Source organism: Hypanus sabinus, chromosome 14 (assembly GCF_030144855.1).
Source record: "Hypanus sabinus isolate sHypSab1 chromosome 14, sHypSab1.hap1, whole genome shotgun sequence".
NCBI classification, from domain to species: domain Eukaryota; kingdom Metazoa; phylum Chordata; class Chondrichthyes; order Myliobatiformes; family Dasyatidae; genus Hypanus; species Hypanus sabinus.
Genome location: NC_082719.1, coordinates 64,423,118 through 64,438,849, shown reverse-complemented (window position 1 = coordinate 64,438,849; position 15,732 = coordinate 64,423,118). Strand labels below are relative to the sequence as shown.

At 40.2% G+C, this 15,732-nt stretch overlaps 1 protein-coding gene across 2 annotated transcripts in view; it reads left to right on the top strand.

Moving 5' to 3' along the window:
• Positions 1 to 15,732, top strand: part of ipo11 (importin 11) — a 414,929-nt gene that overhangs the window by 105,677 nt on the left and 293,520 nt on the right. For both annotated transcript variants that reach the window (XM_059989330.1, XM_059989331.1), the window contains exons 15-17: positions 1,497 to 1,544; positions 1,816 to 1,921; positions 3,271 to 3,397. In XM_059989330.1, coding sequence (XP_059845313.1) covers positions 1,497 to 1,544; positions 1,816 to 1,921; positions 3,271 to 3,397 — 281 coding nt within the window. The remainder of the gene's footprint in view (positions 1 to 1,496; positions 1,545 to 1,815; positions 1,922 to 3,270; positions 3,398 to 15,732) is intronic.

Below are 15,732 nucleotides of genomic sequence, written 5' to 3'. Positions count from 1 at the left end.
TATCCTCCTCGCTGACGATCAATGCTGGCGCACGCCGGGTGTGTGCTTAGCCCACTGCTCTACTCTCTCTATACCCATGACTGTGTGGCTAGGCATAACTCAAATACCATCTATAAATTTGCTGACGATACAATCATGGTTGGTGGAATCTCAGGTGGTAATGAGAGGGCATACAGGAGTGAGATATGCCACCTAGTGGAGTAGTGCTGCAGCAACAACCTGGCACTCAATGTCAGTAAGACAAAAGTGCAAATTGTGGACTTCAGCAAGGGTAAGATGAAGGAACCCACACCAATCCTTATAGAGAGATCAGAGGGGAGAGAGTGAGCAGTGTCAAGTTCCTGGATATCAAGATCCCTGAGGGTCTAACCTTGTCCCAACATATCAATGTAGTTATAAAAAAGGCAAGTCAGTGGCTATACTTTATTAGGAGTTTGAAACGATTTGGCATGTCAACAAATACACTCAAAAACTTCTATAGTTGTATCATGGAGAGCATTTTGACAGGCTGCGTCACTGTCTGGTATGGAGGGGCTACTACACAGGACTGAAAGAAGCTGAAGAGGGTTGTAAATCTAGTCAGCTCCATCTTGGGTACTATCCTACAATACTAACCCATACCAATCCTTGGGTCTTTAGGGAGCGGTGTCTCACAAAGGCAGCATCCATCATTAAGGACCTCCAACACCCAGGGCATGCCCTTTTGTCACTGTTACCATTAGGTAGGAGGTACAGAAGCCTGAAGACACGCACTCAGCGATTCAGAAGCAGATTCTTCCTCTCTGCCCTCTGGTTCCTAAATGGACATTGAATCTTTGGACACTACCTCACTTTAAAAAAAAATACAGTATTTCTGTTTTTGCATGGTTTTTTAATCTATTCAATGTACATAAGTGATTTACTTGTATATTTTTATTATTCTCTCTCTGCTAGATTATGTGTTGCATTGAACTGCTGTTGCTAAGTTAACAAATTTCACTTCACATGTTGGTGATGATAAACCTGATTCTGATTCTGAAAATAATTGTATTCATCTACAATTTACATTGACCTAGGAAATCTAAAAGTACATTAGAAGCAGTGATTGATTTTGAAGCATAGTCATCATTATAACCTCCAGTACTAATTGTAGGCAACCTTGTGCATTGGCTATAATGTTCCTCTAAGGTTCTTTTTATTATTGTGGCTGTTATTTTGTTGTCTCCTTTGTTCTTTTTATTCCCTACGTGTAGTGAGGATGTCGTTTGGAAAGAAAAAGTTCTCCACACATTACAGATGTTCTCTCCATTTGCTTTCATACTCTCTGAAGCTCTACAGCTGTAGCAATTGTCAAATGTTTTTGTTGTTGATTCTTGTATGCAGGAAATCTGTGCTAGTTGTGTTATTGCACAAGTTATGTATAATTTAATATCAAATAGTTTGAATGATTTTGCAACTTGTCTTATTTTTCTTCTATGTTTTCATTTGCTCTTTAATGTAACTTTTGGCTTTATTAGGGCCAACTAATGTGGAGGATACTGTTGGACTAGTTATCAAAGATGCCGGTATGTTATCTTTACAATGCTATTTGGTTCAATAAAGCAGTATTGTTACTGACTGATACCATTGTTACTGATTCTCACATTCAGCCAATAATTATTTTTAGTGGTGGAACAGCATTGTTGTTAAGTGTCAAAAGAGGACCATTTTACTACTTACAGCCATGTTTTGAATATACCTTAGCAACCTGGCATATATCTTTGATGCCTTTGTTATTTTATTTGTTGTTATAAAAATGGGTTGGAATTTTGACCTGTTGTATTTTGGTTCTTGTAGTGTACAATGCCATTGGATTGGCAGCTTATGAACTTTTTGATAATGTGGACTTTGACCAGTGGTTTAAAAATCAGCTTCTGGCTGAATTGCAAGTTACTCACATAAGGTAAGCCCCAACTATTTAAATTAAGCCAACTGTGCTATTTGAGCATTTAATCATCAATTTTTTAGAAGTACAGTATATTAAATTGTCTTTAGTTTTACTTTCTTCCTTTGCATTCAGCTGATGAATATTTCAGTTGCTATCTATGTAAACATTGTGTCCACATTGGTAAAGATAGTGATCTATCCTATGAACTGCCACCAACATCACTGGTATCTATATGGTTTGAGATGTTAGGTTATATGACTATGATCAGATTTCCTTTACTTCTTCAACAGTATGTTGTGTTGCACTTAAAATCAGTATACATTTCTGTTTCTGGTAAAATAATTTGTTTGTATAGTGGAATCATTTTAACACCATTGGGCAGGTGCTGCAATCAAATTCCTTATTAACATAAGAATTAGCCAATTGCTCTGTCCTTTTAGAATGAAAGTGATGTATAATATAGTAATTCTATTGCGCCTGCATAAACTTTTAAGTTACTTTTACATTATATTGAGAAAATTAACTTAATTGTCATTTGATTAATGTAATGTGCATTCTGCAAGGTTGCTTACATTGAGATTGTTAGACCCATGTATCTGTTTTCTTACTGTCTGTATTGCTCTGTGTGTTGCACTATTATTATTGGGTATGTAGATTGGGGTGCGGTAGGAGCGGATGAGTTTAGTTACATATTCATGCTTTGTCTTCAGGTTAGTTTGGTCTCGTTGAGAGTTAGAGTCGGAGTTGAGCCACTGGGTGATTTTTTTTTGTTGACTGCTAAAATTGTTAATTTCTCACTAGACAACTCTTATATCTTGATCGCTATGATATCATTATCATCACTGCTTATTCTGTTATATTGCTAGTTATGTTAGTTTTTTTATTGATACAAGATCATTTGACTTTGCTGGTTTTTTAATAAAATATCGAATGTACTCCTTTGAACTTTGGAATTTTGGAAACATTAATTTGAATGTATCTATCTGGTAGTGTATTTGAGGATCTTGCAAATACTCTCCTTGATAATATGTACATTACTAACTTATGTTGTTAGGCACAACTTTTCCAATGATTTCAAGGACTTATTGATTAGAAGCCTATATTGGAATCAAAAATAGTTTCTTTTTGTTCTACAGTAAGCCAAATCCAAATTGCATTGATGATATTAATAAACCAAATAGATATTAATTTTGTTGTTTTGGGAACTTTTTGTGATCCCTCTATAACGGGCTTTGATTGAGTGTTACAGGTTTTGTTATTTTGTTATTGTTCATTGAGCTAATATTTTAAATTTTGCTTTGTTGCAATACTCCCTGTAAAAAGGTTGCTTATGTGTAATTGTCTTGTTTGTTTTTGATGTATAGATACAAACTTATTCGGCGTAGAGTCATTTGGTTGATTGGTCAATGGATTTCTGTAAAATTTAAATCGGAATTAAGGCCATTGTTGTATGAGGCTATCCTTAATCTCATGCAGGACCAAGATCGTGTGGTAAGTTTTAATATGTATTTTATATTTTAATGAACTAAGATTTTTTTTGCAGTTAACTACAGTTTGCTTTGGCTGTACTGTAGTGGCATTTGTTGAAGAAGGGAACATAACATAAGAAATAAAAACAAGAATAGAGCACTCTCATCAAAGTGTTGTTTTCCACTATAACCCCTAATGCTTTGATTCTGATAACATCTAAAAAGCTGTTAGTCTGTTTCTTCAATAAACCCAGTGACTGAGCTTCCAAAGCCCTTTTAGAGAGACTTCTGAGAATTCATCATTGGGTGTGATAGGTCTGCAGTGTTGGCTGTGGAATCACTGAATCTTACGTGATGATTCCACAGCTTGTCATGCTTTTACTCTTTTGCTGAATTTCACCAGGTTGGCAACTCACTTCTAGGCAAGCTTGATGTTGCTCCTGGTAAGCTCTTCTACTCTCTTTATTGAGCCTGTTTTACCTATGACACAGAATGAGTCTATTTGAACAATGTCACTAAGCGTGGCAACCTTGTCAGTGTTTTTTTTAGAATTGCTTTACTTGCCGCATGTACATTGAACCATTGAAATGTACTGTGAAATCCATAGTTTGCGTCAACTGCCAACAAAGCAGAAGGATGTGCTGAGGGCAGCCCGCATCTGTTGCCCTTTTTCCAGCACCAACTTACTAACTTGTATGATTTTGGAATGTGGGAGGTAACCAGAGCTCTTGGAGGAAACCCATGTGGTGACAAGAAGAACCTACAAATTCCTTACATACAGCAGGGGGAATTGAACCCTGATTGTTGGTGCTATAAAGCATTACGCTAACCGCTAAACTGCCATTTTCCTCTCCTTATTTCTCCACTGCCTTGCAATTTTCTTTTACATGGTCATCAATTCCCCTTTGATTCTTTTTATCACTTAGTTTAACTAGGGGGTAGATTCAGATTTATTGATGTCATCTAGGTGAGTGAAGAGTATTCCTCTATATGCTTGGCTTGTGGCTTGTAGTTGTGCTATCAGGAGGTGAGTCTCTCATTGGAGGATACTCTGCCTTTGATCTATTTTTGTCCAGTTGAATTTCTGGTCAGTGGTGGCCCTTAGGATATTGATTGTGGGGGGTTTTGGTTATGTTAATACAAATTAATGGCAAGAGAAGGAGACTCTTGTTTGAGGTGGTCATTGACCACTACTTCTGTGGTGCAAATGTTACCCTGTACTTGTCAGCCTGTGCCTCAGTGTTTCCTAGGTCTTACTGCATGCGAGCATGGATTGTTTCATTGTCTGAGATGCTGTTGAGTGGAACTGAGCAACGTGCAATCATCAGTAGACATCTCCACTTCTGTCCTTATGGGACAAGAATAATGACGAAGCAGCTGAAGATGCTTGGGTCCAGGGCACTGGCCCGTAGAATTCCACAGATGACATACTGAGGCTGTGGTGATCGACCCCTGATGCCGCAAATACCTTCCTCTTGATTCTGAAGTGCAATTTTTCCTTCATTCAAGTTTCAGTGAATACTACACTCAGAATCCCTTGCACTTGCTGTCCTCATGATTCATCTTCACTTGGCCCCAAATTTGCACTATTTCAATCTTAAAAGACTTCCTTTTGTTGCATAGAATTGTATATCCATTCTGGAATGCTCCATTCACTTCTGTGCTGTGCATGAACATTCAGTCCTTTGAATCATTAAAGTACAGATTTGTCATAGGTTTAATAAGTACTATGAAAAATTGGGATAGAAACAAACTGAGAGGAACTAATCACCTGATAAAGTATATGAGAAACAAGTAAGATAGATAATAAAGATTTTTTTCCAATGACAGAGTTATCAAAAACAAGAGGACACAGGTTAATGTGAGTGGAAAGATTTTTGCAATATGTTGGAGGGGAATGATTTTTTTTTTACGGAATGCTTTTCATCTTTCGGTAAGATGATGGTGCACACAGACACAGCAGCCACTCTGGATCCAACAAAACTGCATTTGTTCATCTTGTTCATCTCTTTTACGATCGCAAGTCACTGCTGGACGCTAACATCAAGTACTGCAGGACTATCCCATCAGCGAGTTGCTCAACAATGATAGAGCTGGACTTACTGCATCCTGTTGTGTTGTCGCCTGGATCTATTGTATACCATTGTTGTGCTGACAAATCCAACAAATGAATGTCTTGGAAGTTTTTATTGTGATAGCCAGACCCTATTTGACATTGGTAATATAATATACTGCAAATCCAGCTCATTGGTGAGACAGAAGGCAGGGGAGCTGTAATTGCCCTGGTTGTAGCAAGGCCTAGGCTGTCGGTTGCTTCGGACGCAGCGGCCTGTCATTTGCCCGGGGAGGAGAGAGCAGGGGACTCTAGTGGGCGTGCTGGAATCTATACTTGAGTTGGGGCTGGCCCTCCCATCGGTGCTGCTCTCCAGTGTTCGCACAATAAAGGAGCTAGCTGGACCAGGGTAATCTATGGTTATGCCACTCAGGGACTTGTGCTGTATTAGTTTTTGTTTGTGACTCTGTTTTTCTGAAATGATAACCATATGAGCAATTTGTGCTATGTGCAATGTGCTGCTGGTTATGTTTTGCACCTTGGCCCCAGAGGAATGCTGTCTAGTTTGGCTATATTCATGTATGGTTCAGTGATGATTAATTGTGTATTTAAACTTATCTGAGACATGCTGTCAGAGAGGATGGTAGCATGAAATACAATTACTGCCACTGAGAATCAGAATCAGGTTTATTATGACCGGCATGTAACATGAAATTTGTTAACATAGCAGCAGCAGTTCAATACAATACATAATCTAGCAGGAGAGAGAGAAAAATAAAATAAAATGATAACAAATAAATAAATAAAATAAAATAAAATATAATGATAAATAAAGAAGTAAATTAATTATGTACTTTGAATAGATTTTACAAAATGTGCAAAAACAGAAATACTGTATATTAAAAAATGAGGTAGTGTCCAAAGCTTCAATGTCCATTTAGGAATCGGATGGCAGAGGGGAAGAAGCTATTCCTGACTCGCTGAGTGTGTGCCTTCAGACTTCTGTATCTCCTACCTGATGGTAACAATGAGAAAAGGGCATGCCCTGGGCGCTGGAGGTCCTTAATAATGGACACTGCCTTTCTGAGACACTGCTCTCTAAAGATGCCCTGGGTACTTTGAGGGATCGTACCCAAGATGGAGCTGACTAGATTTACAACCTTCTTCAGCTTTTTTTCAGTCCTGTGCAGTATCCCCTCCATACCAGGCAAGTGATGCAGCCTATCAGAATGTTCTCCATGGTACAACTATAGAAGTTTTTGAGTGTATTTGTTGACATGCCAAATCTTTTCAAACTCATAATAAAGTATAGCCACTGTCTTGCCCTCTTTATAACTACATCGATATGTTGGGACCAGCTTAGATCCTCAGAGATCTTCACACTGAGGAACTTGAAGCTGCTCACTCTCTCCACTTCTGAACCCTCTATGAGGATTGGTCTGGGCTCCTTTGTATTACCCTTGCTGAAGTCCACTATCAGCTGTTTTGTCTTACTGACGTTGAGTGCCAGGTTGTTGCTACGGCACCATTCCACTAGTTGGCATATCTCATTCCTGTATGCCTTCTTGTCACCACCTGAGATTCTACCAACCATAGTTGTATCATCAGCAAATTTATAGGTGGTATTTGAGTTATGCCTAGCTACGCAGTCGTGTATACAGAGAATGGAGCAGTGGGCAAAGCACACATCCCTGAGGTGTGCAAGGGTTGATCATCAGTGTGGAGGATATGTTATCACCAATCCGCACAGACTGAGGTTTTCCGGTTAGGAAGTCAAGGATCCAATTGCAGAGGGAGGTACAGAGGCCCAGGTTCTCAGTCAGGATTATGGGAATGATGGTATTAAATGCTGAGCTATAGTTGATGAACAGCATCCTGATGTAGGTGTTTTTGTTGTCCAGGTGGTCTAAAGCCATGTGGAGAGCCATTGAGGTTGTTTCTGCCATTGACCTATTGTGGCAATAGGCAAATTGCAGTGGGTCCAGGTCCTTGCTGAGGCAGGAGTTCACGCTAGTCATGAGCAACCTCTCAAAGCATTTCATCACTGTCGATGTGAGTGCTACCGTGTGATAGTCATTAAGGCAGCTCACATTGTTCTTCTTAGCATTAGTATAATTGTTGCCTTTTTGAAGCAAGTGGGAACTTCTGCCTATAGCAGTGAGAGGTTGAAAATGTCCTTGAATACTCTCATTAGTTGGTTGGCACAGGTTTTCAGAGACTTACCAAGTACTCCCATCAGGTCCTTCGGCCTTGTGAGGGTTTACTCTCTTTAAAGACAGTCTAACATCAGCCAGACATGTATACTCTCACACACTCTCTTGCACACACTCTATATATAAACAACGTTTGCTGGAGGAAAGATGGATCATAATGATCAAAGATAGAGAGTAGGGTGCATCAGAAAAAGATGTATGACCAGTGTCAAGTTGATTATGTGAGTAAGAATCAGATAAAGTACGAGATAAAAAAGATATGGAAACTAAATTAAGCCTATGAAGCTAGATTGAGAATTAATATTTATGCAATCGAAAATGTTTTCTGTATAAAAGTATATATATTAGCAGATAAACATACATAATTTGGGATTATAAAGGAGATTTGTGCAAATTGAGAGCGTGGCATAATCTTTAATTGGTTGTGAGATACAGTCGGCCCTTGTTAGCTGTGAGGAATGGTTCCGGGACTCCTAGCGGATACCAAAATTCACGAATGCTCAAATCCCTTATTCAACTTGTCTCAATCTGGTGGACCTTAGGACCCAGCGGAACCCCAGCCCTTATTTAACCTGTCTCAGAGCGGTGGACATTAGGACGGTGCCAGAGCTCTGAATGCGCAGTGTTTCTGTTCACGAAAATAATCATGATCACGATTGAAAATAAAGTGGAAATAATAAAGCAATCGGAAAGAGGTGAAACGCCATTGGTCATTGGAAAAGCGTTAGGCTACATCGGTCAACGATCTGAACTTTTTAAAAGGATAAGTGAGAAAGGCTCTGCCCCGATGAAAGCTACAATTATTACTAAGCAACACAGTGGTTTAATTATTCGGTTTTGGGGTTTTGAGTTTTTGATCCTCCACATCAACCCGGCATGGTGGAGAGCGCACTAGGGAGCGATCTGTTCTGAGTCCCGAGAACTTCCGTTACCGAGCCCAGCACTGAAGCATACGTTCTTAAGTGTTTTATATGCATAGAAAGGTAAAATATATACTAAGACAAACATTTGACTAACTGACGCTGAATAATACCGGATGTACCTCTTCTGACTTATTTAGTAAGAGAACTTCCGATTTTTTTCGATCCCAATGCATGATAACCCACGCACATCCTCCTGTAAACTTTAAATCATCTCTAGATTACTTATAATACCTAATACAATGTAAATGCTATGTAAAATGGTTGTTATACTACAAACCCTATTTCCAGAAAAGTTGGGATATTTTCCAAAATGCAATAAAAACAAAAATCTGTGATATGTTAATTCATGTGAACCTTTTTTTAACTGACAAAAGTATAAAGAAAAGATTTTCAATAGTTTTACTGACCAACTTAATTGTATTTTGTAAATATACACAAATTTAGAATTTGATGGCTGCAACACACTCAACAAAAGTTGGGACAGAGTTAAAGTAAGATTGAAAAGTGCACAAAATATTCAAGTAACACTGATTTGGAAAACTCCACATTAAGCAGGCTAATTGGTAGCAGGTGAGGTATCATGACTTGGTATAAAAATAGCGTCCATCAAAGGCTCAGTCTTTGCAAGCAAGGATGGGTCGTGGCTCACCCCTTTGTGCCAAAATTCATGAGAGAATTGTTAGTCAGTTCAAAAGGAACATATCCCATCGCAAGATTGTAGAGAATATAGGTCTTTCAACATCCACAGTACATAATATTGTGAAAAGGTTCAGAGAATTCAGAGACATCTCAGTGTGTAAAGGGCAAGGTCGGAAACCACTGTTGAATGCGTGCGATCTTCGAGCCCTCAGGCGGCACTGCCTAAGAAACCGTCATGCTACTGTGACAATTATAGCCACCTGGGCTCGGGAGTACTTCGGAAAACCATTGTCACTTAACACAGTCTGTCACTGCATCCAGAAATGCAACTTGAAACTGTATTATGCAAGGAGGAAGCCATACATCAACTCTACGCAGAAACGCCGACAAGTTCTCTGGGACCGAGCTCATCTTAGATGGACCGAAAGACTGTGGAACCGTGTGCTGTGGTCAGATGAGTCCACATTTCAGCTAGTTTTCAGAAAAAACGGGCATCGAGTTCTGGTTGCCAAAGATGAAAACGACCATCCTGATTGTTATCAGCAAAAGGTGCAAAAGCCAGCATCTGTGATGGTATGGGCGTGCATCACTGCCCATGGCATGGGTGAGTTGCATGTATTGAAAGGTACCATTGACTCTGAGGTGTATATTAGGATGTTAGAGAGACATATGTTGTCTTCGAGGCGACGTCTCTTCCCGGGACGTCCATGCTTATTTCAGCAGGACAGTGCTGTGTTGCAGCCATCAAATTCTAAATTTGTGTATATTTACAAAATACAATTAAGTTGGTCAGTAAAACTATTGAAAATCTTTTCTTTGTACTTTTGTCAGTTAAATAAAGGTTCACGTGAATTAACATATCACAGATTTTTGTTTTTATTGCATTTTGGAAAATATCCCAACTTTTCTGGAAATGGGGTTTGTACATTGTTTAGGGAATAATGACAAGAAAAAAAGTCTGTACATGCTCGAACAAGTGCTGGAAGAGCATTTCTGGGTTTTTGAGATTCGCGGTTGGTTGAGTTCATGCATGCGGAATTCGTGAATAAGGAGGGCTGACTGTATCAGATATATTTAAAATTGTTAGAGAAGGTACTGGAGAAACAGTCTGCTGGAGGAACTCAGCAGATCAAGCAGCATCCGATGAAGGGAAGGAACTGTTGATTTTTCAGATCGAAACCCTACATGATGAATCTGCAGTCTCTTGTGCTGCTGAGATACTAGAAGAGCTTATTATATGTAAATCAGTAATTTGTCAGACTGTGTTCAGATGCGTTGATGGCTACTGTGAGAAGCGAGGTTCAGAATTGTGCAGAGACTTGGCTATATTATCATCTTTGCTTACTGATTGGTGTCAGAACCCTTGAGTATTGAAAATATGATACCAATTTTAAAAATATGTCAAGATAAGCCCATCAAGTACAGTTTTAGTTTGGTGGTGAAAAAATAGCTGCTAGAATTGGAAATAAAGCATTTGGATCAATGTGTATGTGTATCAATAGCACAACACCAAGGTTTTCACGTTCTAAGCTTGTGTTTGTTGGGAAACCTAGATGTAAAATGATTCCTTTTGTTCAAAGTCGTTGATTAAAAAATAAACACTCAAATTCCTGGAAAACTATCACAGGCTGCATTCTGTCAAATAGAATATGTCTGCTACATCACTACTCTCTGATATCTACATAATATATTTACATTTGAGTATGTAATACACCATTACTGTTAATCATATGAAGATATCAAAATAAAATAAATTAATCTTGTTTTTTAAGCAATGTGGGTTGAACTCCTTTCTCACTTGGTATATCTTGCCCCACAAGAGACAGAACTGAGCCAGAAAAGATGACAGAAGTTGCCAGAGTGAAACATTGGACAACAGTAATCATACATTAATCAAACCTCCTGTGCCTAATACAGTGGCCACTGGGTGTATCCTTGTGCTCTTCTGCTGCTGTAGATCACCCACTTTAAGATTCGATGTGTTCTGTATAGAGATACTCTTTTGCGCACCACTGTTCGAATGTGTAATTAAGTTATTGTCACCTGTCAGCTTGAATCGTCTGGCCATTCTCCTCTGATCTCTCTCATTAACAAACTGTTTTCGTCCACAGAACTCTTGTCCTAATAACCTGGAACATCTAATAATTGAGTGCTGTCCATTTTACTTTTGGAGGGAGTTATCCTCCATGATCCTGACTGGTTTACATACTGCCAAAGCAGTACGTTAAGCAAGCACCATTATTAAGTATTGAGTGCCATGATTAACAAACAAGAAACAGCCTATCCTGATGCCTTTCATATCATTGTTGGGGGACTTCAGTTAGTCTTGCTTGAAGAAATATCTGCCCAGTTATTGTCAACTTATCACCTGTAGCACCACGGGTCCCAACACACTCGACCACTGTTACATTATGGTTAGGAACGCCTAGTGTTCCATCCCTAGATTGAACAGGAAATCTGACTATCCTACCTGCACACAGGTAGAGGCTAAAGAGTAGAGCTCCAGAAGTAAGGACAACAAAGAGGTAATCAGGGAGACAGAAGTGTGACTAAAGAATTGCTTCTAGCCATTGGACAGGATCCTGTTCAAGGACTCATCAGAAGATCTGAATGAATATGCTACGGTTGTCACAGATTTTAGCAAGGCAGTCGTGGACAAGTGTGTCCTCACAAAATCAATCAGTGTCCTCCCCAATCAGAAGCTCTGGATGAACCAAGACATCTGGAATCTGCTTAGGGCCAGAACAGTCGTGTCCAGGCCTGGCGATCAAGTAAAATACAAGAGGTCCAGGTACGACCTCTGGAAAACCATCTCACATATGAAGTGGCAATTCTGGACCAAACTTGCATTACAAAAGGATGCGTGACAACTGTGGTAGGGCATGAATGCTATTAAATCTTACAAAGTAGAACCAAGTGATATATATGACAACAAGGTTTTGCTCCCAGATGAACTTTGACCAACAAAGCTAGTGGGCACCTTCACAAACTCCCACAGTCCCCAGCAACCCTGGGATTTCAATCTCTCAGGCTGACGTGACAGAATCTTTCAGGGGGCTGAACTGACAGAAAGCATGTGGCCCAGACAGTGTACCTGGCTGAGTACTACAGACCTGTGCTAATCTTCCAGTAAGCTGATGTGTGCAAACGTAGTGGCCTCTAGGGGTCAACCAAAGCTGCTTTATTCTTTGTAAGATCAGTGAGCTGCTTGTTGATCGGAGAAGCTGGATTAGCATTGGCTTTGGAGCCAGCTGATTTATCTGAGTTACAGTCCAGGGCGTTGGAGGGGCTGACTGGGGTGTCAAAGGATCCCACCGATCTGTCGGAGGTGCTGATTTCAGTTCGGAGGAGCTGACTTGGCTGCAGACTGTGTTGCTGCCCGCTACTCAAATACATCGGAGTTGGTGCAGTATAACTATGGGAAATTGTCTCAGACAGTCACTTGTGATTGTGAGACTTTGTTGGATGGTGATAATGTAAGCTGCCGCAGGCCTGTTACCCTTGTCTGATGTAAGGCCAATCAACAAACAAGCTTCAGTTGTAGCAAGAACTGGACTCAAGCCTTGGGACTGCCTGCTGTTGCAGACCAAGTGAGAGATGCTGAAGCTCTGCAGGATGGTTGAGCTCGGCTGGGGCCTAGCCTTACCTGTTTGTGCTGCCCTTCCATTTTTGAGCAGTGGAATGACAGGCTGAATTGCATGTTTCTGTACGTGCCAGGAGACTGTACCATTGATTGCTGAACATTGTTGTTCAGGGTCTTGGACTGTACCTGCTTTTTTTTTGAGTGAATCTACTTCTTTGCTCAATGTCTTGAATTTTGTTTCTTGCTATTTTTGAATACAGTTGGCCCTCCTTATCCACAAGGGATTGGTTCCGGGACCTCCCGTGGATACCAAAAAATGTGGATGCTCAAGTCCCTTATATAGAATGCCGCAGTATTTGCATATAACCTACGCACATCCTCCTGTATACTTTAAATCATCTCTAGATTACTTATAATACCTAATACAATGTAAATGCTATGTAAATAGTTGTTATACTGTAACGTTTAGGGAATATTGACAAGAAAAAACAACTGTATGTGTTCCTCTTGCTCACAACACAAGCAGTGAACGAACGAGACACGAGGCGAAGAATGATCAAACTACGAGTAAAACTTATAATCATCTCTAGATTACAGAACTTATAACACCTAATACAATGGAAATGCTTGTAAATAGTTGTTACACTGTCTTGTTTAGGGAATATTGACAAGAAAAAATACTTTACATGTTCCTCTTGCTCACAAGACAAGCAGTGAACGAACAAGATGCGAGGCGAACAGTGATCAAACGACGAGTAAAACTTTTAATACCTGTACAGTAGTTGTTACACTGTCTTGTTTAGGGAGTAAGGATGCTTTGGAGGAGGCTCAATAATACTAAAGTCAGGAACTGTGGAGGTTGAGGATCTTCAAGTGTTGAAAGTCGAGACTTCAGAATTGCAGATGTTTTAGTTAGAAACATTGTTATAGGAAGCTGACTCTTTTTCTTTGCACCATCAAACAAATCTTGCAAGGTAGCCTTTCTCTTCTACAAGTTTCTTGAGCTCCTCTGGGAATGCTGCTGCGGCCTCGGCATTAGCCGATGCCGATTCTCCCGTGATCTTTATGTTCTTGAGGCTGTAGTGCTTTACATAGCCAGCCAGCCATCCTTTACTAGCCTTAAACTCTTTTCCCTCACTCTCATCAACCCCATCTGAGTAGTGCTCATAGGGACTAAGAGCTTTTTCACATTTAATTTGGCCACTGACAGGTGTATGCTTCTGTGACATGTCCTCTAGCTACACAGTCGGCGAGAGATAGCACTTTATGCTCCCTCTTAACCTTTGAGGAATTGCTTTGACCACATAATTGGTTTTTAGGCGTCATTTTTTCACAGGAACAAAGTAGTGAACGAATGAGACGCGAGGTGAACAATGCTCGAACAATGAGTCCTGGAAGAGCACTTCCGGGTTTTCTCGATTCGTGGTTGGTTGAATTTGTGCATGCAGAACTTGCGGATAAGGAGAGCCAACTGTATTTATTTGCTACTTTGAATGTTTTGCACCTTGGTCCCAGAGGAACGCCATCTCTTTCAGCCGTATTTATGTATGGTTGGAATGATAATTAAACTTGATTTGATAACTGGCTGGCGTGTTCACTGATGATCTTTAACCTTTCACTTTGACAGTCTGACATACCCACCTGCTTCAAGCATTCTTCAATTTTACTGGTGCCCAGGAAGAATGAGTTAACCTGCCTCAATGACTATAATTCAGTTGCACTTTCATTCACTAGGGTGAAATGCTTTGAGAGGTTTGTGATGAAACATATCAATTCCTGCCTGAGGAGCAACTTGCACTTGTTCCCATTTGCCTACCGTCATAACAGATCAACAGCAGATTCTACTTTATTGGCTCTTCACTCTACTCTGGAATATCTGAACCTTCAATGTTCTTCATCAGGGTGCTCTTCACTGACTACAGCTCTGTATTCAACACTTCATCCACACAAAATTAATCAATAAGCTCCACGACCTGGGCCTCAATACCTCCTCGTGCAACTGGATTCTCAATTTCCTCGCTTGCAAGCCCCATTCAGTTCCGATTGGCAACAATATCTCCTCCACAATCACCATCAGCGCAAGTGCTCCACAAAGCTGTGTGCTTAGCCCCCAAGCTCTACTCTCTTTACACTGTGTGGCTAAATACAGCTGTAATGCCATATTTAAGTTTGTTGACAACAGCACTGTTGTTGGCTAAAACAAAGGTGGCGACGAATCAGCACATAGGAGGGAAGTTGGAAAATCTGGCTTAATGATGCCACAGCAACAAACTCTCACTCAATGTCAGTAAAACCTAGGAGCTGATTGTTGACTAAGGAGGAGAAACTGGAGGTTCATGAGCCAGTCCTCATCAGGAGATTGGAGGTGGAGAGAGTATCCTGAGCCCAACAAATTGATGCAGCAAAAGAAGGTACAACATCGCCTATATTTCAGTAGGGGTTTGAGGAGATTTGGTAATGTCACCAAAGTTACTCACAAATTTCTATAAAAGTACCATGGAGAGCATTCTAACTGGCTGCATCACCCCCTGGTATAGGGGAGCTACAGTATTGAAATAAGCTGCAGAAAGCTGTAAACTCAGTCAGCTCTATGATGGGCACTAGCCTCCACAGTATCCAGCACTACTTCGAGGAGCAATGTCTCAAAAAGGCAGCATCTGTCAATGAGGACTTCAATCAACCAGACCTGTTCGCGTTGCTACTATCAAGGAGGTGGTACAGAAACCTGAAGGCACACACTAAATGATTCAGGAACAGCTTCTTCCCCTCTGCCACCTGATTTCTGAATGAATATTGAACCCATGAGCACCACCTTATTACTTTAATTCACATTTCTTTTCCTCTATTGTTGTGTATTGTTCTGCTGCTGCAAAGAAAGCAAATTTTATGACATATGCCAGTGATATTAAACGATTTGAATAAGATTGGCAAGCAAAACAATTCAGT